The 23833-nt window shown below is 37.8% G+C and overlaps 1 protein-coding gene across 8 annotated transcripts in view; it reads left to right on the top strand.

The window, feature by feature from the left end:
• Window positions 1-23833, top strand: part of kmt2ca (lysine (K)-specific methyltransferase 2Ca) — a 207892-nt gene that overhangs the window by 159403 nt on the left and 24656 nt on the right. For 7 of the 8 annotated variants that reach the window (XM_056450456.1, XM_056450453.1, XM_056450451.1 and 4 more), the window contains 18 exons: window positions 1795-1981; window positions 4530-4628; window positions 4900-4947; window positions 10245-10379; window positions 12674-12706; window positions 12893-13027; window positions 13169-13319; window positions 15023-15249; window positions 15325-15398; window positions 15935-16129; window positions 16559-18415; window positions 18528-18859; window positions 18937-20654; window positions 20945-21056; window positions 21249-21315; window positions 21397-21460; window positions 21600-21832; window positions 22054-23724. In XM_056450456.1, coding sequence (XP_056306431.1) covers window positions 1795-1981; window positions 4530-4628; window positions 4900-4947; window positions 10245-10379; window positions 12674-12706; window positions 12893-13027; window positions 13169-13319; window positions 15023-15249; window positions 15325-15398; window positions 15935-16129; window positions 16559-18415; window positions 18528-18859; window positions 18937-20654; window positions 20945-21056; window positions 21249-21315; window positions 21397-21460; window positions 21600-21832; window positions 22054-23724 — 7338 coding nt within the window. The remainder of the gene's footprint in view (window positions 1-1794; window positions 1982-4529; window positions 4629-4899; window positions 4948-10244; window positions 10380-12673; window positions 12707-12892; window positions 13028-13168; window positions 13320-15022; window positions 15250-15324; window positions 15399-15934; window positions 16130-16558; window positions 18416-18527; window positions 18860-18936; window positions 20655-20944; window positions 21057-21248; window positions 21316-21396; window positions 21461-21599; window positions 21833-22053; window positions 23725-23833) is intronic. The other variant, XM_056450455.1, reaches the window with a different exon arrangement.

Below are 23833 nucleotides of genomic sequence, written 5' to 3'. Positions count from 1 at the left end.
GTTGTAATACATCGAGCCTCTAAACATTGTTTTTATGACATTTTTTCTACAGGAGGAAAATGTGAATTACTTCCAAACACTTCAAATATAGTTTGTTAGTTAATGCAAGGGTATTTATGAAATCCAGGCATAACACTGTATGACAACTTTTCAGATGACTGTTGTAGAGCCTACAGCTAATCAATCTGTCAGATTCTGGAGTGCTTTACAGGTCTAAAGAAAAATTAAAATGATAAGTCATCTTAAATAAAACAAATACATTTATGGATATGATATACAAATATATAATTTCACTCACCTGGGAAACGGAGGCCACATAAATGGCTTGTGAGCACAATTAAGTGCACACAGCATGCCATATCATCTGATAATTGTAAGAAATGATTCCAAAAAGTGACTGACCGTGTAAAGCCACATAAAACAAAACAAAAGTACAAAATATATGCTGAGTTCAGCGGCTAATCAGCCGGAATCAGCTGAGGTGAAGTAATGGCGATCAGCGAGACCTAGCTGTCACTCAAGTGGCCACGCCCTTAATTATTCAGACTTAATAAAACTTAATATAAAGGAAACGGATGAGTTATAAAAAAAATTCACCCCCTTCACAATTGTCATGAAGGGTAATATTAGCTATATAAACCAAAATCGTTCTTTGTAGCAGGCTGTAAACACCTTATTTTTCAGTTGTAAAGTTGTCCATTTTAACAGTGGGCTCAATAGAAATGTGCTCTAGTATGGAGCCAGGACTAGTGGAATTTTGATGAACTGCAGTTTCTGTTACTTCCGTATTTGCTTCACGAGGGAGAGCAGGAGGTTGCTGCTTAGAACAAACCAGCAGCATTTAAAAAATTGCTTATTTGTATAAGAGAAGCAATTTCAAAATACAGGGTAGTAAGAAATGATACTAACACTAGTTTTCTTTGGAAACATCTGTGTGCCACAGATGTTGTTAATAATGTTCAATCTTGAACATTATTGTAACCACCAACCAGAGGAATAAACTTAAAATAAGTGTACTATATTACTTAATTTAGATACAGTAAGTGTCTTCTGACTACTGGCTTACTTTGAAAACATAAGCAGCCCTGTTAGGACTTGTATGAGATAATAATGAGATGTGGTGGTCAAGTTAAGAACATGTGCAGGGTTTACACACTGCTTTACAAAATAATGCTGTGTGTTAAGATGCATTAACTATTATAGCTTTCAGTTTTTCTGTTTGTCAAGCCCGAAAGTTCATCACCAGAGGAATGTTTTTAATCAATGATTTAAACTGCAGCCCATTAGGCCTCATTATGTTATGTTATTTCATTGAGAGTGTGGGATTATTAGATATTCTGAATTAACAGTGACGAATTCTTGGCATTGAAAGTAGTAAGATTACAAAAATCACTTTAAAAAAATGAGGTGCTCTAGACCAGTGTTTTCCAGCCCTGTTCCTGGAGGCTCACCAACAGTACATATTTTGGGTGTCTCCCTTATCAGACCCATTCATTTTAGGTTTTGGAGTCTCTTCTAATGTACTGATGAGTTGATTCAGGTGTGTTTGATTAGGTTGAAAATCTGTACTGTTGGTGTGCCTTCAGGAAAAGGGTTGGGAAACACTGCTTTAGACAGAAAAATATCATACTTGGAGTAACCAGAAAAGTCATTTAGTACTGCTGTAGCAAATCCCATAATGCTAGAACACCATAGCAAATGCACAGTACTTTTTTATGCAGTTATTATTTTATGTGCTTCTGATGGTGTATTGTTAGTGACCGAATTATTAATACCTTCATGTATATGTTACAGGAGGCATTTTTTGGGAAAGAACTTCTGGATAAAAGCAAGCAGAACAAGTCAGCTTTGGAAACAGGAGTTGTGGAAGAAACCAGTCATACAGACAGCAAATCACAGAGCAGCAGCTTCCTAGACCCTTCATCTGACCCGCTTCTGAGCGCCACCTCCACTCCAGTCTCATCTAAAGCGGGGACGCTGCGTATGTACAGTAATATTTAGAAACACATATAGATAAATAGAGCTGAATCATCTCTATCTGTATTGATGTTGACACATATTTACTAAATAGACTCCCGCAGTGCTGTCTGAAGATCTTTTCAATTTAAATTGCCTTTGATTAGATTTTTATTTCCTGCGCTCTGACCCATCAGGTAATATTTTCTTGCTGTTGCCTGCAGGGAGGTATAATGCACATTATCACTGTACTTCCAGCTTTCCCTTCTGCACACATCGAATGCATCACACAACCCAACAGCATTGCTGAATCTGAGTGTTACTCCTGTAGAATGCATTAGAGACTGTCTCAGTTCTTTTTGCCACAGGAACTAAAATAGATACAGTGTACAAACGAACTTTTTTCCCCCCATGTGCTCATTTTTTTTTTGTCCTCTTCAGCCTTTATTTGCATACTCTTATAGGCTGAAGGGCTTGTTCAGACACCTCATTCTTCACCATTTCTCTTTATCCTCAGTTCTGTCAACCCTCATTTACACCCAGTCCAGCAGACCTCTGCTCACAGCCAGCCTAAAATGTTTTTAAAACCCTATTTGCCAGCACTTTTCTGAATTCCCTGTCGAAGCTCTCTGGGAGGATAGGAAGCTGGCAGTCACAGTGCAGTGTTTAGAAGGCTTGTGCGTTTAGAATATTCGTTTGTAGAGCAATCACAAAGCTATTTGAAGGCTTTCAGGGCCGTTTGTTTGTCCTTAGAGATTTTCATCTCCCATAGAGCAAAGCTCCTCTCTCTGCTCTGCAGAGTCTCCTATTTAACCCTTTCATAGCTTGTTAGTCTTGAAATAAGTGTATAATTTGGTATTTTGTTATGCATGTCTATTTATAGATTGAAAGTTACTGAAATTTTCTTTGTGTAAAATTATATATATAAAAAGTGTTATTTGGGTGGGCGGTATGACCAAAAAATCTAATATATATCAAAATGTTTCAAATGAGGATGTCATTTAAAAACATTTTTATTTGATAGCTCTTTATTTGTCACCCTTAGGGTTTAAGATGAATATAGCAACATGAGCAATTTTATATAAGTAACATCTTGCTAGTGAGCTTGCTTCATGGTTTACTGTCCACATGCAGTGTATCCAGGGAGAATTCAAAGAGCGTCACTATTTCACAGTTTATTGTTATGGTCTTATCCAAAATTCCTTATTTTCCTCAGAATTCTACAAACAATACCCAAAATGACACTATGAAACAACGTTGTTTGTAATCAAAACTCACACATACATACTGTACCTGTAAGTATTCACAGATCTGGGAATGAGTACATAAAAGGTTTACCTTATTGAAGGTCCCAATGAACACAGTGGCCTGCATCTTTTGTAAATGGAAGAAGTTTGGGGCAATTAGGACTCTTCAAGCAAAGGAGAAGGGCCTTGGGAAGGTGACCAGGAACCTGATGGTGACTCTGAAGGAGGTCAAGCATTTTTCTCTGGAGAGAGGTCAACTTTCCATAAGAACCAACTCCTCAGTAAAAAGCACATGATGGCCTGCCAAGAGTTGCCAAAAGCACCAGAAGGACTCTCAAACCCTGAGAAACGAAACTTTCTGGTCTGGTGAAACAAAGTTTGAACTCTTTGTCTGGAGGAATCCAGACACCGCTCATCACCTGGGAGATACCATCTGTATAGAGAAGCATGGTGGTGGCAGCATCCTGCCGTGGGATATTTTCCAGTAGCAAGAACTTAGAGACTAGTGAGGATAGAGGGAAACCTGCTCCAGAGTGCTCTGTACTTCAGACTGGGGAAACAGATAATCTTTCAACAAGACAATGACCCTAAGTGTAACCCCGTCGGTCCTGTATCACCCAACCTGCTTCAAGCTGGGATTAAAACGGTGACTTTCTGCATTGAAGTGAGTTGCTCTACCAAGGAGGCTAAAGACCATGACCTCTAGCATCTGTCGCACCTTTAGAGGTCAGAGGAGTGAGGTTTACCTGCATAGCACATCACTAGCTGGCCTCCGTTACACTCACCTCCCTAAACCTCACTCCCATCAGGGTCACGGCAACGAGATTACTCTGTGAATGTCCTTGAGTGGCCCACAGGTGTGTAAAGCTTTGGCATCATACTTGAGGCTGTAACTGGTGCAAATTGGTCCCCCCCCCCCCCCCAATCCCTCTTTTTATTTCTTTTAGATCTACACAGATACACCCATCCATCTTCTGCCTCTTATCCGCAGTCTCAGAAGGGTACCCTAGACTTCCCTCTAGCTATATACTTTCTCCATGTCCTCCGGGGAGCTCTGGTATTGATCCTGTATGAATACTGATGATGTGGTATTGTTTGTAGAATTTTGAGAAAAACAATGAATTGAATCCATTTTGAAATGAGGCTGTAACAGCAAAAAGTGGAACGCTGTGTTTTGTACTGACAGAAATTGCACCGATGTTATCAACCATCGCACAGCATACAGAATATGTCTTACCGCCCAGCCCTTGGTAAGATTTAATCAGGAGCACTTGGTGGTTCATATGGATACTTGTGCTCAGAAACACTTGTCTTCTTGATCTCCAGCCAATGTGGAGGATCCCTTAACCGAGCTGGTTCTACATTCAGATGATGATCTCCTGGGAATGCTGTCTGATGACCTGGTGAAGCCAGGCCATGAATCAGGTATATTTAGCCCCCAAGATCTGTCTGCAGGATAGTCTCCTCTATTTCCCTTCTGCAGATGCTCTAACAATCCTAGAAAGGTCCCCTGCAATCGTGCGCCATCACAAGTGCATCTCCTCTTTTGCTTTAAATTTACACACTTGCATTTCACATTCTGCTTGCTTTGCTCTGTTTATTTTTGGTGTTTTAGCATCATCATCCTTTTTCTTTGTACTTTTATGTATACATTGTTTTATAATTATTTGGTTTTATCTGGTTTGGGTTCTTGTAGGTCTTGATTTATGCCCTTTCCAGGTGGACAGTTCCCCCTCTCCATTCGGTAAGAGCTCTATTGGCACAGCCCCTCTGGCTGTAGAAGTAGAACTGCCCCCTCTCCTGGCCTCTCGGCCCCTAAACGGGACTTTTTGTAGTGCCGATTTCTGCATGATCCCTTTTCCAACACGCACACACACTCACTCTCAAACTTCTATGTGGCTTCCTGCTTCTGTCTTTTTACTAACCACAAACAAACAAGCAGCATGTTTTCTTGCACATGACCTTCTGTGAGTTGAGAACTGTCTTTAGATGGATGCTGGGTTTGGCTTCTGCTGTACCTTAGTTGGCAACTGTGCTTGTTTGCAATTTCTGACATTTGAAGTGTGTTTGAAATGTACTGTATGTAGTCCTCTTTAATTTTCTCCAGGGTCTAATTTGATAATTTTATTTATTCATAATTGCAAGCTTTTAAGTTGGCAAGGACACATTCCCTTCTCTCAGTGGAATGGCCTTGCTGTGGAGAAACTAGTGGTGTTTTATAAGGGATGTAACTGCTTCAGTGTGAAAGCAAGTTCTAAGGGGTTACGGAATAAAGTTGCACTGCTCGTAGTTTCACTTTAAAGCGTAAAATACAGTAGTGTAATTAGAGGATGTGTTATGTTAGGGGGAAAAATCACCATTTAAATAATTTTAACGTTGACAGCTCATTTTCCTTGTTTATTAGGTTAAATTATAGATAAAAAAGACAAGGGTGTGGGTTAAGCAAGTAACATAACAGAAAATTTGTAAGCTAATTCTTCAAAGTGACAGATAATAATTATTTTTTCTAGCATAGTCTCTATGTGCAATATACAGTGGGTGACACCTTAAAATGAGCATTACCGCTGAGCCTTGTACCGCCGCCGCTCTAAAGGAGTAAGAACTTGTTTTAAGGTATGACCGCTGTTTGCAACTATGAGGACACAAAGAGACGGGATGCGAACGGACAGAAATAACATATACAGAAGCTGTTAATACTCTGCTACTTGTAAATGAAGATGAAACAATGAAACAAAGCATTATAATTCCTTCATTAATCATTAAAAACATGTTAACAAGCTTTATTATCATTGTAAAAGTGTTAAGTGAAATGAGGATTCATTTTGGTAAGTAAAATCAAAGATATAAAAGACAACTAAAATGAATGTACAAACATACATACAAATAAGTAGGCATAAATAAATAAATAAATAAATAAATAAATAAATAAATAAAGCAGTGTTTTAGCCTAAATATAGAGAGATGTACAGTGTTTGTTATTTTAAAGTGATAAGACTAGGACAGTCAATAAATAAGCTTTTTCATTTACGTTTTCATTTACAGTTTTAATTTACATTTTCGTTGTTAATTATATTTTATCTCATTTTATGTCTCAATTACTGTACATAAATAATAAGTAAATAATTAAATAGGCCTAATTATTTATTTAAAGACATTACCAGCGAAACACTGAAAAATGGTCCGGCGCTATATTTATATAGGCCTACTATTATTTAAAATAAAGCTGCAAAGTGGGCTGTATTATTTTAATTCTAGCCTTTATTATTTTAATTCATTTCCTCTGTATCTGTCACTTGCGGTTCAATGCGCACGCGCTGAGCGAGATGAGAAACAACAAGGCAATATTAAGCTTTTTTATAGGCTATAGTGCTACTATAGTATATAATAATTTCGTTTTTACATATAGTATTGCATTAGTTTGCATTGACGTTTTATAGTTAGGCCTAAAATGAACGCCTCAGTTTGATTCGGAGTTATTATTTAAAACATAAACCTGCGTTGTTAATGACGGATGTGGTTGTCACAGAATACTTTTTAAACCAATTTTTTTATTATTATTATTATTATTAATGTAAACAACACTGAATAAAAATTTTAATGTATTTATTACATCATTGTATTGGAAAAAAAAACTGTATCAATTACAGTGCTTCCCACAGGTTTGAAATATACTTGAGGTGGTGGCCAGATTGAAACACATCATTTACCCACATCACAAAAATAGTTAACTATATGTGACAAACAACACATAATTTAATTTTTAATAATAATTGTTTGTATTATGACACTTTTATTTTTAATGGGTTAAAGTAAAATACGACTGTTAAAAAAACTGAAATAAAAAAGAAATACTTAATGCTATCAGCAGCCATGTGCACCCACTGACAGGTAAAATCTGCTTCTCTCTCTCTTTCTAGTTCAAAGCAAATTTGAATGCCAAAGCATGCAAATGTAGCCTGTAGATGCAATTATATAAGCAGCGGTGGAAAGAGTACTGAAAAATTATACCCAAGTAAAAGTACCATTACTTTCCTAAAAATGTAGTACAAGTAGAGTAAAAGTAGCTGTTGTAAATATTACTCAAAGTATAGTAAAAAAATAGCCCTTTTGAAAGTACTCAAGAGTAGTGAGTATTGATTATTACACTGTAAAAAGCTTATGTGTTTACATGTAATTTGTTTGTGTGTGTAAACGTAACATTCTGTAGTGTGTTTAATTATAGTTTAAGGTCATTTCGGTCATCATACATTAAACACCTGTCCTCTTCTTATCATCACATGCTGTCTAAACCATCGCTTGGTCAATGCGTGTAAAGGTTTTGATCTTCTTCTTGGACACTTTTAATGCTTCCAAACAGTTTGCTGTATTTATAAATCGCCCATGTCTTGAGGTAGTTCATTATGATGCGATTCACAGGAATCACAGGACTGATTTTTCTAATTCCCATAGAGAGGAAAAAATAAAGTAGTGACTGCAGATTGAAGGAAAGTAGTGCAGTAAAAGTACCAATTCTGCAATTAAAATGTACTCAATGGAAAGTAAAAGTACACATTTTTAAAACTACTGTGTAAATTACAATTTCTGAGAAAAACTACTCAACTACAGTAGTTTGAGTATTTGTAATTTGTTACTTTACACAACTGTATATAAGTGATTTGGTTTAGAGCAGGGGTTTCCAAACTCGTTCCTGGAGGGCCGGTGTTCTGCGTAGTTTAGCTCCAACTTGCTTCAACACACCTGCCAGGAAGTTTCTAGTATATCTAGTAAGAGCTTAATTAGCTGGTTCAGGTGTGTTTGATTAGGGTTGGAGCTAACCTCTCCAGGACACCAGCCCAATGTATGTGACTGCTTACAAGGAGCAAAATGGAAGATCTTTGCAGTGCTTGTTGCCACACATAGACTTTACTTGGGCTGGCCGCCCAGGTATATTAACGGCCGGCCAAGTATATTTAATAGTAAATTTTTTTTTACTATTATTTTAGTCTTTTTTTATATCCGCCCAATAGCCAAACATCCGCCATTGAATAAGGAGTGGAAAATCTTTCGTTTACCCATTTCGTTATGTGTGAGCGACATCTGTCAACACTCTCACAGACAGTCTTGCGTGCTCTGCAGACCCACAGAGATGCGCCTGCGACTGGGAAATTTGTCGGGTTTCGATATCTCCTAAAATGTCGGGGATTGAGCTTTTACTTTCGCTTTCCAAAGCTTATGAGCGTTGCATTAACTTTTTACTTAAGCCTACTTTCGCTTGGCTTTGCAGCAGACTGTGCACACGCGGTTGCGAGAGAAACGTTCAATAATTCAATTTTTAATCTAAATGACTCTACTATATACTTTTTTATATAGACTCTAACTTTACTATATACTCGAAGAGGACAAAATGACTGGTCTAAACTGGCTGCAAAATATGTGTACACCATTAGTAATGGTTAATCAATGCATTTGCCTTATTTAAATAATCTACAGGTTTTTAAAATTCTTAATATAATAATAATTAATATAATAATTAATTATAATCTTTTTTAGAGATATTGTTTGGTTTCATTCCTTTTTTCTGTTGTTTATTTACCATTTGCTGATTATTTTATTTATTTGATGATGAAATCTATTACATAGGCTATTTTATGTTCATATGTAAAATGCTTTGGCATTCAAATTTGCTTTGAACTTGAAAGAGAGAGAGAAGTGGATTTTACCTGTCAGCTGATGCACATGGCTCCTGAATATAAAACAGGGTGTCTGCGGGGGTCTTAATTTCTTAAATCCCAAAATCAAAATTTTAGGCCTTAAAACGTCTTAAATTTACTGAATAAAATCTCAGTAAAACTTTAAACTTTTTATTTAACTGTAACTGTATTTATTATAATAGTTTTATTATTTTAAACTTTTGAAAAAAAAAACATGTTCATTGTTTTTTTAAAGAAAGTTTATGTTAAAAAAAAGTGTATGGATACACGTAAAGCTTGCTTGTTTTTACACAATTTAAAATATTTTGCTAAGAAATATTAAAATATTTTTTTACAAATGTATTATTAATTTATTATTGTATTTTTTAAATGTATTAAATCTTTTTTTTTTTTTGGTAGGGCATTTGAAAAATTCCTTAGCCTTTAGTCCTTTATGAGTCTAAAATTTCAGTCATGGTGGTCTTAAAAATGTCCTAAAGTCTTAAATTTGACTTGGTGAAACCTGCAGAAACCCTGATAAAAGTACATTACAATAATACATACAAATAAAATTTCATAATAAACATATAAATAAAGTTATTGTTTTAAAATTAAATTGTGTTATTTGTCACATATAGTTAACTATTTATGTGATGTGGGTAAAAGATGTGTTTAAATTAGGCTACCACTGCAAGTATATTCCAAACATGTGTGACGCACTGCAGCGCTTAAAAAGTTGCATATCTACCATCTTTTATTTGCAAGCCTTGTATTATCGCCCTCACAGACACCATGGTAAATTACATTTCTGTGGTGTTAACGCAACCCAGGTCATATTGGGTTGATATGACTTAACTTTTGAAAGTGGAAATAAGAAGTAATTGTTATTAGTCTAAATCCAGCAGAACAGGGAAGCTTCCTAAAGCACAGTGGCTGACACTTTGATGTTGGTGACAGCGTTTTTATGATTAATCATTGCAGTTGCTTGCTCTTTCATTGATTAACTCTCGTATGTTCTAATGGAAAATGATATTATGCAGTGATGAATGAATGTCTATGTTGAAGGTTCTTTTTTGCACTAACTTGAGGTAGCACTACTAATTAAGTTTCTGTTTTTCTTGGAAAATGTGAAGAAAAAAGGAAGGGGAGAATGTCTTTCCCCTCCTTATTTTACCATGACATTAAAAATCAGTCCTCAGTCCTCCCCTGTGCCTTATCTCCACAAAGACGCTGCATAAAATAAATTGCTTATCAACTCTGATTTAGGCGTTTACAGAATGACAGCTCTGTTTTCATGCTGTTTTTTGAAGTGTGTTCAGTAGAGCTGGGAAACAGAGTTTGAGACTAGCTGTTTAACTTCTCTTCCCTCCAGCCGGTTTAGACATTGGCACCCTGCCAGATGATCAGTCAGTTCCCCCTCATCCTGGCCCTGCTCGTGGATCTCGACTACAGGAAGAACCTCTGGACGTAATACTGAGCCCTGAGCTGGATAAGATGGTTTCTGATGGTAAGAGTTATAAGTAACTTGCACTTTGCCATTGGAACTTTAGTAATATTAGCTGAAAGCTATTTCTGTGTTGTTACTTTTCTCACATACTTGATAGATGGCATACAATTGAAATCAGAATTATTAGCCCTTCTGAATTATTAGCCCCCCTGTTTATTTTTCTCCCAATTTCTGTTCTGTTGTTTCTAAACATAGTAGTTTTAATAACTAATTTCTAATAGCTGATTTATTTTATCTTTGCCATGATGACAGGAAATATTTTACTATATATTTTTCAAGGTACTAGCATTCAGTTTAAAGTGACATTTAAAGGCTTAATTATTTTAACTAGGCAGGTTATGGTAATTAGGCAAGTCATTGTATAATGATGGTTTGTTGTGTAGACAATCAAAAAGAAATATTGCTTAAGGGGACACATAATATTGACCTTAAAATGATTTTTAAAACATTAAAACTGCTTTTATTCTAGCCAAGATAAAACAAATAAGACTTTCTCCAGAAGATAAAATATTATAGGAAATACTGTGAAAAATTCCTTAATCTGTTAAACATCATTTGATAAATGTTTGAAAAAAGAAAAATAATTCACAGGAGGGTTAATAATTTTGACTTCAACTGTACTGTATATACATAATGTATATTATGTACACATAAACTTTGTAGTTTAAGCACAGATATCTGAGGTTATAAATAATCATATTCGAATTGTTGTGCAAATAAGTATTAATACTGCGACAGCTTTTCTACCTTGCCGTTAGTTCTTATCCTTTACATTACATTAATAGCTGCAAGTAAATGTTATAAGCAATCACTGAAAAATGCTTTGACATTTGCTATATGGTAGGAAAAAATGCCATTTTGTTACACCTCTAGTCTAACTCTTGTTGTTACTAGGCGTGATCTTTCAGGTCACCTTTAAATTACACTTGATTAGGGGTAAAAACTGACCTTGCTACATTTTGTTTATCTGAGATATATATTGCGATATTCTCTTTACATTAATAACTGAAAAGAATTATTAAATACAATCACTGAAAAATGCTTTGACATTTGATATATGGTGTGAACAATGCTATTTTGTTACACCTCTAGTCCTTTTACTGTTTTGCTTACTAGGTGTGATAATTCCCATTTTGGGCTGCACAATATTGGAAAAAAAACTGACATTTCGATATATTGTTTTTCTGCAGTGTGTATTGTGATATGAATATGATTTATTTAAATAACTCATAATTTAATTTTAATTTTAATTTAAGAATTAATCATTTAAAATTGTTATTTTACAAGATGTACAATAAGCCTTTATTGTCTCCGGAATGTGTCTGTAAAGTTTCAGCTCAAAATATCCATCAGATTATTTATTATAGCCTCCAGAATCTGCACATTTTGGCGTCTAAATATTGTGTAGCTGTTTTTGTTGCCTGTGGCTTTAAATGCAAATGAGCTGCTTCTCATGAGTTATGTCAGATAAACAGCAGTTAGTGACAGGCAGACGCGGATGAAGCTGAAATACAGCTCTTTAGTCAGAAATACCATGTAAGTTTAATTAATGTAGTTGTGGTGAAGTTTATTCAAGCCTTTCTAAATTGATGAGCCATACATTTTACAGCATTTACTGACATCATGCGGCCGTGGTGATCATGGAGGTTAAGAATTAGATAGCGATTTTACTGTCTTTATTACAAACATGCTCTGTTTTAAACTTATAAAACTTCTAAAAAACACAGTGAGTTGTAAAAAATATTTTAATCCCAGTTTATTTGCAAAAAAAGTTCTGTGGACATGTGGAAGCATGTTATTATAGAAACATGGCGCCTGTCAATCAATTCAGTGGGTGGGGAAAACGGCACTCCCACGTCACGTTGCGGTGGGCCTTAAAATGACTAGGATTTGGATCCTATTTTATCGTCAGGAAATAAAAAAAGAGACTTGTTGGGTTTATATCACATCAATATGACAGTGGACACACAGTTCTGTCCAAACAGCTTACAAAAGTTGATTTTCGTCATAGGTGCCCTTTATTAATTAAATACAATTGATATTGGTAAAAAAAAAATTTTACCAAAATTTGCTTGAAATCTTACATGGTCACAGGCCTTAAAAATATCTAACTCTATTAGGGTTATCTGCTCTTTTCTGGTTAATTGTAATCCAAAATCGACATTGCAGATCCTGTGATGGGACTATTGTGGATGTGCTCATTGTGATATTGATGCTAAAACAATATATTGTGTAGCTCTACACTTGATGTTTTATTTTGTATTAATGGCTTGCTTTTATTTCCTTGTTTACAGGAGCTATTCTGAGTAAACTCTACAAAATCCCAGGTTTGTTGTTTCCTAGAATATTTATTTCTTTACTTTATTTTCTAAAATTTTCACCTATTTAGAAAAGTGGATATCATTTCCTGCAAGATTTCTCAGCAAATACAGTATATAATTCTATTACTGAACTCTTAACATTTTCCATTTGGGAATATGTTTAGATTTTTACATCATATTTATTCCATTTAGAACTGGAGGGTAAAGATGTGGAAGACTTGTTCACAGCAGTTCTCAGTCCAAACGCCAGCCAGCCGCCTCAGCTTCCTCACCCACCCAACACTGCCCCCAATGCCTCAGCACCAGCAATGGCTCTCCAGAACCAAGGTTTGAAGATGCCAGCAATGTGTCCTAATATTAACTGTCAAGAGAACCAGACAGATGTTTTTCTGAGCTTATAACTTATCACACATGAGCCTGACTCCACTGATTTCGAGAGTTTGTGTTTCTCTGTGGTGTCGTTTGCAGGAGGTGTTGGTGGAATGTTCCCACGCATGCCTATGATGAATGGCATGATGGGGCCAAACACCCACTTTCCTCCGAACCCTGTGATTCCTGTAGCTGGAGTCTCTGGCACATTCTCTTCCGTTCACCGTATGCCTTTTCCAGAAAATGTCAGGTGAGTGAATTGAGACTCTTAAAAACATACTGTAGATTGGTACAGGCATTTCTTTTTAAAATCTAGCATTTCAGTGGCTTATGAAAGACAGTAAATGGACTGATGTATCACTATAGGGAGAACTACAGATGTAAAAGTCTGACATTTTTTGTTTTATTTTAGAAAATATCATCCTCCTATTTATCAAACGTCTATATTATTGTAGCAAAAAATAACACTATTGGCACTATTCTTTCTAAAAAAAAATTATTTTGCTGTAAAAAATATGCACAAATGTACAGATCTTAGATCTTCATGACTTTTTTTGATCTGAAGAACCATTGGTCTCTGTAATTCATATAAAGGGAACACTGAGAGAAACTAAATAATGAAAATAACAGTTGTTAAAATTACAACAGCATTAGGAAAATCATATTAAAATGTAAAATTTTAATGATTGATTCAACGAATGTAGCATTGTTGAAAATAGGATTTGAGGTTTTAACTCAATAAAAGAAAAATTTAATTTGGACACCAAAGACTTCTTTAGATATCTTCTGCTCCAGCAACATTTCTATCAGAACATTAAAAAGACACTAATGGTAATACAAATAAGAGTAATCTACAGGTAGTCAAATTGTTTTCCTCAGCTTAAATGGCTGAACCAATGTCAAAAACTATACCTAAATTATATACAGAGCTCAGCATAATTGAGTACACACCATTTTATACATTTCTCAGTGAATATAGGCAATCTGTTTTGATGCATTTAAACAAAACAGATATATTTATTAAAATAAATTGAAATTGAAAAATAATACAATTCAATTCAAGCTAAATATCGCAAAAATAAATTACAACCTACAAAATTTCAACAATTTTTTTATTTATTTAATTTATTTGTTTATTTATTTTTTTTGCTTCTCTTGATATTTCCTCTGTTTTAAACTTGTATTTAATATTCTTCTGTAGCATATACATTTGGCTGTACTACACTGAAAAAAAATTTTTTTCAGTGACCAACCAAAGATTTGATTGATGTTTTGAAAAATATATTCATTATGGAGAAAATTACACACAGTGTGCATAACCAAAAATATACTATTGTTGACTTGTGGTTTAAATGGATTGAGTACATTACCCCCAGTTTCTTCTCTAAAATATGTAGGCATTGTAGTAGTGAAATGTCCACATCGTGAGGAGATATTAATAAATTGATTTTACAAAGTACAGGTATAAAACACTTTCTGAATTTTCACATTAGACATGTGGTCATATGGAGGATTAAATGAGGATTTAGATATTTTATATTTTGTAGATTATGCTTTGGTTTATTTAAAAAAAAAAGGTTTTGGGTAAATGTTAATTAATATAGTGTATTTGTCATTGTTTAGTATCTTTTTTTAACTGTCTGTAATTTCTCACTCCTTTCTTTTTGGTCTTATTTGTTGATAAATGTTTTTGTTGTTGCTTTTTTATGTTTATCATTAAGCATAGTGTGGGATCATGTGACCTCTTATAATATAAAGAGTGACACATTAATGAGGTGCAGGTTGTCTGATAAAGAGCCAGTGTGCTCTTTAGTCACAAGCTATGTGATGGTCTTATAAGGAATTTGATACTTTTGAAGTTTTGGTGTTGCTGCATTTATATTTGTTTAGTTATTTTGGCTGAGCACCCATGAGATTGATGTGCATTCTTCTGTTCATTTTTGGTCACTATAGGGAGAAGAAATTCAGCCAGACGGGTGGTGATGTCATTGGTCCCTGGTCTTCTCCTGTTCCCGTGCCTGGATCGGTCCCTCCACCAGAGGTGGAGACTGACACCATGTCCAATGCTCAGAGGAGCACATTAAAATGGGAGAAAGAGGAAACTCTTGGTGAAATGGCTACTGTTGCTCCTGTTCTTTACACCAATATGAACTTTCCAAACCTTCAAGATGAATTTCCAGGTTAATGGACTGTCTTAAAACAATTTGAGTCATTTGAAATTGAGCTACAGACCAACCATCTGACTTTTTTCACAGATTGGGCAACTAGAGTGAAGCAAATTGCAAAGTTATGGAGGAAAGCTAGTTCCCAGGAAAGGGCACCTTATGTGGTAAGAAACTTTATCACTATGCTTCATCAAAGTTAGATGTGTATGAAGAGTCCCATTTTGGTGTGTGCAACACCTTTACAGAAGTGATTTTATATTAATGGTAAGCAGATTCTTGTAACATTAACCAACAATATTAATCTGACCTGTATTATGAAAGTAAAAATGTTTAATTAAAAAAAAAAATATATATATATATTTATATATATTAACATATAATATTTTATATTGCTCAAAAATGGGTGAAATCAGTTTTTTCATCACTGTGTCAAAGTATAAAACATTCCAAATCCATATATAGAGGCTTCACTGTGATGGATAAGTGTAGTTTTATTTTTAAGTAAATTACAGGACTTTCTTTTCAGTGTGTGTCATTGTGTGTCTTTTGTAAATCATAAAAATGAATAGACTTTTCATGTAAATAGGTTGTAATGTTTGGTAGCTTTAGAAAACAAATGCATTACACTAACTGTTTTGCTTGAAAACTCTTTTTTTGTCTTTGACCTGTGTATAAATTTTTACTTTCTCTACCACACTAGCAAAAGGCAAGAGACAACAGAGCAGCCCTTCGTATAAACAAAGTTCAGTTGTCTAATGACACAATGAAAAGACAGCAACAGCAGCAAGCAGTTGAAGCCTTCGATCCAAATGTTTCCATGGACACAGATCTTCTCTTCAAGGACCCGCTCAAGCACAAGGAGTCTGAGCAAGAACAAGAGTGGAAGTTCAGACAGGTGATTGACAGCCCAGGGGATTTTTCTTGTGTTGTGCAAAACGAGTGTCTCAACATCTGATTTAGACTTTCACCTTGATATACATTAATGTTAATCAGCACGTTATAAAGTTTTATTAGCTATTAATAGCTATTCAGTAACATCTAGTCCTTTGTCATCAGCTATTTTAGCTAATTTGAAAGATTGAAAATGAAAATGCCTGGGCATATTTGCCTCTTAGCTTTTGAGGGATTCTAAATGGAAATAACAGTGAGTTAACAAGTGAGTGTTAAACAAATAAATGGTAATAAAGTACATTTACAAAGTTTTGGTTGAGGTGCAGCTCAGGCAAACATCTGGCAAGACCCAGTAACACATATATGCTGAGAGTCATGTGTGTTATTTCTTAACTTTGTTTTTTTTGTTTTGTTTTTTTGTTTTTTATTGCAGCAAATGAGACAAAAGAGCAAACAGCAAGCCAAAATTGAAGCCACACAAAAATTAGAACAGGTTAAAAATGAGCAGCAGCAACTTCAGAAACAGCAGCAACAACTGCAATTTAGTGGAGACGCATCAAATAGTCCCCATACCAGCAGTGGAGGTAATTCTCCTCTGCAAGCATTAACCCCCAAGGATAGCTTTGCAATGACCCAAATGCCTGGAACAGCATCATCGGGTACATCAGCTGATGATGTATTTCTGCGTCCCCAACCTCCACCCCTTTCATCCACATCAAAGACCCCCACCCAGGACACTCAGTACCCCCAGGGACCCTCATCTCAGCCTCAGTCTCCTCAAATGTTTTCCCCTGAATCATCTGGGTCCCGTCCGTCTTCTCCATATGATCCATATGGCAAAATGGTGGGAACCCCCAGGCCACCACCATCTGGGTCAACCACACCTCGCAGAGGTTCTGTGTCTGACATTCAAGAAAGATGTCGGCCCTCACCAGCCCATGAGTCATTCGGGTCTCCAACAACCACTAGCACTGACCCATATGCAAAGCCTCCAGACACACCTCGACCTTCAGATCCATTTGTGAAACCTATGTGTCCACCAAGACTAGGGTCCTTATCTGAGCAACAAGGTCGACAATTGATAGGGAATGTCACTCCTGGAGACAATTTTTCCAGATCAGGCCAAAGATCAGAAGCATACCAGCGCATGGCTCATAGCCGCATGGTTCTCTCTGACCCCTACTCTAGACCACTGTTAACACCTGTTCCTGGGAGTAATGAGTCTGGATCTGTGCCAGTGTTCAAAACACCCATGCCTCCTTCCGGGTTACAGCAAGATTCATTCAATGGAGGCCAGCAAGGCATGAGAAGGGGGTCATCTGACACTTTCCCTCATGTTCAACATACTGACACTTATTCACATCAGCCTCTCACACCACATACATCAATGGGAGACAGTATCAATAATGAGGGCAGAATGATGCGCCCAGGACAAGGGAGTCTTTTTGCTCAACCTTTGTCCATGGGCAGGCACCCTCAGCGAGATCCATATTCACAGGCACCCTCTACACCAAGACAAGACTACCCTCAGCAAATGTCTGATCCATATGCCCAGATGCCTGGTACACCACGACCACATGATCCATATGCCCAGATGCCTGGTACACCAAGACCAAACTGTGATCCATATCCACTGCCACCACCCACAACTCGAACAGAACCAATTGATAAGTTTTCTCAGCCCCAACCTAGCAGTCGCAGACAGTCTCCTTCTCATGCCATTGATCCATATGCTCAGATGCCAGGTACTCCAAGGCCTTCTCCTGGAGAGAGATACTCTAAATCTCCAGGTAGTCTGAGAAGCTCAGATCCTTTCTCACAACCTCCTGGAACTCCCAGGCCAATCAAAAATGAAATTTATGATCAACAACAAGGAACACCAATGCCTATTCTTCCTGACCCTTATTCTCAACCCCCTGGTACACCTCGTCCAGGAGCTGGCCTAGAAGGCTTTTCCAGACTGAATCCCAGGGTAAACTTCATAACCCATCAAACGGATCCACTTGGACTTCAAGCACAAAGTAGGACTCAGGACCCTTTTTCTCGTTCCTGTGGCACTGATTCTCAAACCCCAAAACATCCTGGGATTTCAGATGAAAATATCTCCATACACCAGACAATCCCTAACCAGACACCCATTCATGATCCATTTGAACAAGCACCATTAACCCCATGTTCACAAACAGGAGAGAGATTATCACAGGATGTTACAGTAAGCACAGGGAATCCATCAGATTCACAGAACACAATGCAGCCACCACTTGGAGAGACTGAAGAGAAAATTAAACAGGTCTGAAAACATAGTGTGTTCCTCTGATAGACAGTTGTATCCTATTATTAAAATCTCTGTTATGTTTTTTACAAACATGTTATTGATTGCATGCTTTAATTTTTCTTTTTAGCGGCAAAGACTACGGCAGTTAATTCTTAAACAGCAGCAAGAGAAAAGTGCAATAAGACGTGAAAAGGGACTGCCGGAGGCAACTGCTTCTGCTGCACCTGGGACTCCTAGACATTGGTCACAGGATGATTCTGGTACTCAGAGTGATATTTTTGGTAGACCCCCACCTCCATATCCAGGTACTATGAGATCTTCACCAATTCACGCTGGACAAAGATTTCCTGGAACTTTTCTTGCTGATCAATGTGGACCCATGCCTGATGAACCCCAGTGCTCTAGACAACCATTCCTCAGAGACCTAAACAATGTTGGCATGAGACAGCAAGGACAAAGGTAATTGTTTTTTTTTAGCAATTGTTATCAAACTTATACATTTCATGTTCAATATGTCTTTACATTTTTTTTTACAGATTTGGATTTTCTCCTGGAGCTCCAAACCAAGAACAGTTTCTCAGGCCCCCACACCAGATACAAGGTGGACCATTGGTTGACAATGTTCCACCACATATGAGACGACATCTCTCTGTTGAAGGTGTTAGGTCGATGGGTAATAATCATCAAATAGGCCTTCCCCAGCATTTTCCACCACGTGGCATTCCAATGCAGCAACATAATATAATGGGTCAACAATTTATTGAACTTTGCCACAGGGCTCCAGAGAACAGAGTCAGACTACCTTTTGGCCCACCTAATGTTTTGGATCATCCTAATCACCCCCAGAGGCAACCCCATGGCTTCACAGGAAATATGGTATTTACAGGGAACCAAGGTACTAGATTTATTGAGCCGTTGTTGGGCCAGCCACGACAAGAATCAATCAGTCACTTGCAAACTTCTGCTAATATTAATAATCTGCATCATCATACAAATACTGCGCAACAACAGACACTACTGACAGCACAAGTTAGCCATTCAGTCAGAACTGATTCAGTTACTCCCGCCGAATCTCCACTACATCCTGACACAATCTCAGGTTCAACAGAGGAAATTCCACTGCCTTGTAGGGATGGTGTTGAGAAGCTAGAAGCGGATGACTCTGTTGTGAAGGACCTTGATGATGTAGAGGTCAAAGATTTAGTTGATGATGACCTGGACAATCTGAACCTTGATGCAGATGATGGCAAAGATTTAGACCTGGAAACAAATGACCTTCACCTTGATGATCTTTTGGAATCTGGAAAATTTGATCTTATTGCTTATGCAGATCCAGAGATGAACCTCGAGGACAAAAAAGATATGTTTAATGAAGAGTTGGATTTGAGTGATCATATAGAAGATGAACATGGGGATACCTCAGACCTTCAGAAGGCCTTATCTGAAAAAAGAAATGCCAGGTGTGAAGGTGGCTCAGCTCAGTCTACATTAGAGGGCGAACATGGTCTTGGTAATCTCAAACCAGAAAAGACTCTATCAAAAGGGGTCCTAGATCATTCTCAGTCTGAAATAACTATCAAAACAGAGATCCAAGGTCTTACAACCTCAGTGGATGATCATCGACCAGCGAGTTCTAAAAGCAGTCATAATGATGTTTCAGGCCTTTTTGAGGACTCTTGTCAAGATGCAAATTGTGCTCCAGCACTGTCAAGCTTGATGGTCAAAGAAAAACTAGAGGACACTAGGAGTGAATCCATAATTTCTCCTATACAGGGTGACCCTAATTCCCAGACTAATCTTGACTCAAACATGAGTATGGTGATGCTGCAAGGACAATCTCAAGAGCACAGGATAAAGTCGGGAGTAACAATGGGGCACAGGGTAGATCCAGCTCTAAGCCAAGGGGCACTTTTAAGTAACTCAAATAGCATGCACTCTGGAAACCAACAGGTTCCACTTCAAGGCTTTGGACCTTCACAAGGACAACATATTCATCTAAACCTGCCTGCGGTTGGTACACAGCAGCCGGTTCTGATAAACCCCCAAAATCAGCAGGGCATATTCAGTCCTGGCATAACAGTCCAGCAGGGGTCCCAAATGCAACAAAGTCAACAGAACAGACCTCTTCTTTTAGAGGAACAGCCACTTCTTCTTCAGGATCTGCTGGATCAAGAGAGGCAGGAACAACAACAGCAAAGGGATATGCAGGCCATGATTCGGCAACGTTCAAATGACCCATTTTTTCCTAACATTGGTAAGGCAAATTTTTCCTTAAAGTAATTGAAAATTCACCCTGGTTTAGCTGCATTGTCAGTAAATTGGTTTAATCATGATTTGATGTCTGTGCTGTCAACCAGCTTTTATCTTACAATAATGTCTGTATGGTATGCATATCATATTGGCTTGTAATTTAAGCTTAACTATTTTTGAATGTAGGCTTTAATTTGCATATTATAGTATATTATAACTCCTGAAGCATTCTTATGCTTAAAATGTAAATACAAATTTGATATATAATTCACTATGCTGTCATGATTTGTGTAGACTTCGATGCAATTACTGACCCAATAATGAAAGCAAAGATGGTGGCTCTAAAGGGGATCAACAAAGTGATGGTACAGAACAGCATGGGTATGCCACCAATGGTTATGAACAGGTAAATACTTTACCATGTACATTGGCTCATCTGAGCAGTCACTGTTTTAGTGCTGAAAGCTATTCAATACGCTTACAATATCCAAATGTATAGCTTATATAAATTACTTAAACCTTATATGTGTACTATACTTTTATCTGAACATAAATTTCTTTATCTTGACTACTCTTTATGCTTTTTTCTTCATGGCAGAATGCAACAGATTCCAGGATCACAGGGCCCCGATACAGCTGCTTTTTCACAACCTTTCTTTGGACCGGTATGTTCACTGGTTTATGTAGTCTTACCATTTTTCACCAGCAATAAATATTTTATAATGACTTTTAATAATTTCCTTTAGGATGGAAAGTTGCCACCACAGATTGCTAGACCTACCCCCCCTAATTTTGGGCCAGGGTTTGTCAGTAAGTTTTTTGTTGCTGTTGCTATTATAACATTTTTTCACTAGTGACAAAGTTGTTGTTTATCATTTAGTGTTTCTTTATCAATTTTAAAATAAATAAAATCAAGCTGGACATCCCAAAAATCTGCTTTTATTTCCAGATGAGTCTCAAAAAAAACAATATGAAGAGTGGCTTCAAGAAACTCAACAACTTCTTCAAATGCAGCAGAAGTTTTTAGAGGACCAGATTGGAGCCCATAGGAAATCTAAAAAGGCTCTTTCTGCAAAACAGCGCACTGCAAAAAAAGCTGGACGGGAGTTCCCAGAGGAGGATGCAGAACAGCTGAAAAATGTGACTGAACAGCAAAGTGTGGTTCAGAAGCAACTTGAACAGGTATAGTTATTTAATGGTGGACATCTTTGAAATGAACCAGCCAAATAGTTTGCCAACTGTAAAATTACAGCACTTGAGTAGTGCTTAAGCAAACTCAAGTTTGGTGACCACAGATCAAGAGTCTTGGTTGGGCTCAATCTTTTTTAAATTTATAAATTATTATTTTTTAATATTATTATTGTGTCTGTTGTTTACACTTATCTTTCATCCTGTTTTTTCAGATACGGAAACAACAGAAAGAACATGCTGAGCTTATAGAAGAATATCGTGTTAAGCAGCAACAACAGCAACAGCGTCTCCAAACTGGTATGATGGGTCCAATGAACACCATGCCTGGAATGCAAGGACAGCCCCCTGGAATAATGCCTGGTGGGCCTCCTATGGGACAGCCTATGATGGGTTCTATGTTGCCCATGCAGCATCCTCACTTTGGTAAGCCTTCTCGGATGCCCAGCATGCCAGGTTGGCATCCAGGTACTGCTGGACCAATGAGTGGACCTAGGATGCCACCTCACCTGCCCCCTCAAATGGCTCTGCCAAACCCTGCCCAGCCACTCCAGGCACAACCACCTGCCCCTATTGCTCCAGGAGGTAAACCTGGGAAGTCCAGCACTGTAGCAGGTGGGAATGGTGGTGGAGCCAGTAGCAGTGCGCCACATGTAAAGTTTGATGATAATAATCCATTCAGTGAAGGCTTCCAGGAGCGGGAACGCCGTGAGCGACTTCGAGAGCAACAGGAAAAACAGAGGGTGCAGCTTATGCAAGAAGTGGAGCGACAAAGGGCATTGCAGAGGCTAGAGCTGGAGCAGCAGAGCTTGGGGCTTGGCCCTGACAATAATGGGGACAGTCTTGCCCAGATGCCCTTCTATAATTCTGACCTATCACAGGAGTTCATGCAGACATCCAGGCCTCAGCAGCAACAACAGCAAATGGGCCCATTGTTCCCTCAGCAAGCAAATGTGCCATGTGACTTTGTGGGTCAAGGTCCAGCCTTTATGCAGGGTGCCGAGCACAGGCCGATTCCTGGGAATGGTTCCTTTGGCCCTGATATGGGTCCTAATTTTCAGCCCAAGAACCCCATGATGCCTGGTTTCTCTGCCGGTCGGCCACGTCCACCTGGGTTTGGAGGAACTAGAATGCCACACCATGGTGGAGGTGAACCTTCCTCATTTGGTATGAATTCTACAACCCCTTTACCTCCTAATTTCCCTGGGTCAGGGCAGTCCCTCATTCAGCTTTACTCTAACATTATCCCAGAGGAGAAGGGCAAAAAGAAAAGGAGTCGAAAGAAGAAACGGGATGATGATGCAGATTCTGTAAAAACTCCTTCAACACCTCACTCTGACATTACTGCCCCACTCACACCATGTGTATCAGATACCTCATCTACACCAACACGCAGTGTTGCCATAATGGGAGACCAAGACACGTTAGAGTTTTCGAACCCCTTAGGCTCTATGACTGGACTGCCATCCTCAGAGCTGGATATTTCACTCTCTGGCGGCACTCCACTAAGGCGACAGACAAGTGTGAACTCAGAGGCAGAGCATGGCCTCCTCCATGACATCAAGCTGGAAAAGTTTGAAGCTAGTGTGTGCCAGAAAGCTGAAGGAGAAGCACCAGTTGGACATCGTGCAGAAGAAACTGGAATAATAAAAACAGAAGAAGTAAATGAGATCATCTCTCACAGCCGAACGTCCCAGAGTCCAGCTCAGAGCACTAAAGGGGAACCTGGGAATGAGCTGCTCAAACACCTTCTAAAAAACAAGAACACCCCACCTCCTCCCTCAGCACCTCTCATGCATCAGATGTCCAATGAGAGTTTACGGTCAGAGGATGAAGGTCTGAATGACAGCAAAGGCTATTTAAGGCAGGACAGCACAGATTCTTTGGTAAGAACTTTAGATATTAAGGATGCAATAAATTTTCGGCGCCAAAAATTATTTGCTGAAATTGGCATTTTTGGTTTTGACGGCAAGAGAAAAATGAGCCGAAAAAGGG

Source organism: Danio aesculapii, chromosome 24 (genome assembly GCF_903798145.1).
Source record: "Danio aesculapii chromosome 24, fDanAes4.1, whole genome shotgun sequence".
Taxonomy (NCBI): Eukaryota; Metazoa; Chordata; class Actinopteri; order Cypriniformes; family Danionidae; genus Danio; species Danio aesculapii.
The sequence above is the reverse complement of the archived record's forward strand: the minus strand, read 5'-3'. Positions and strand labels throughout refer to the sequence as shown.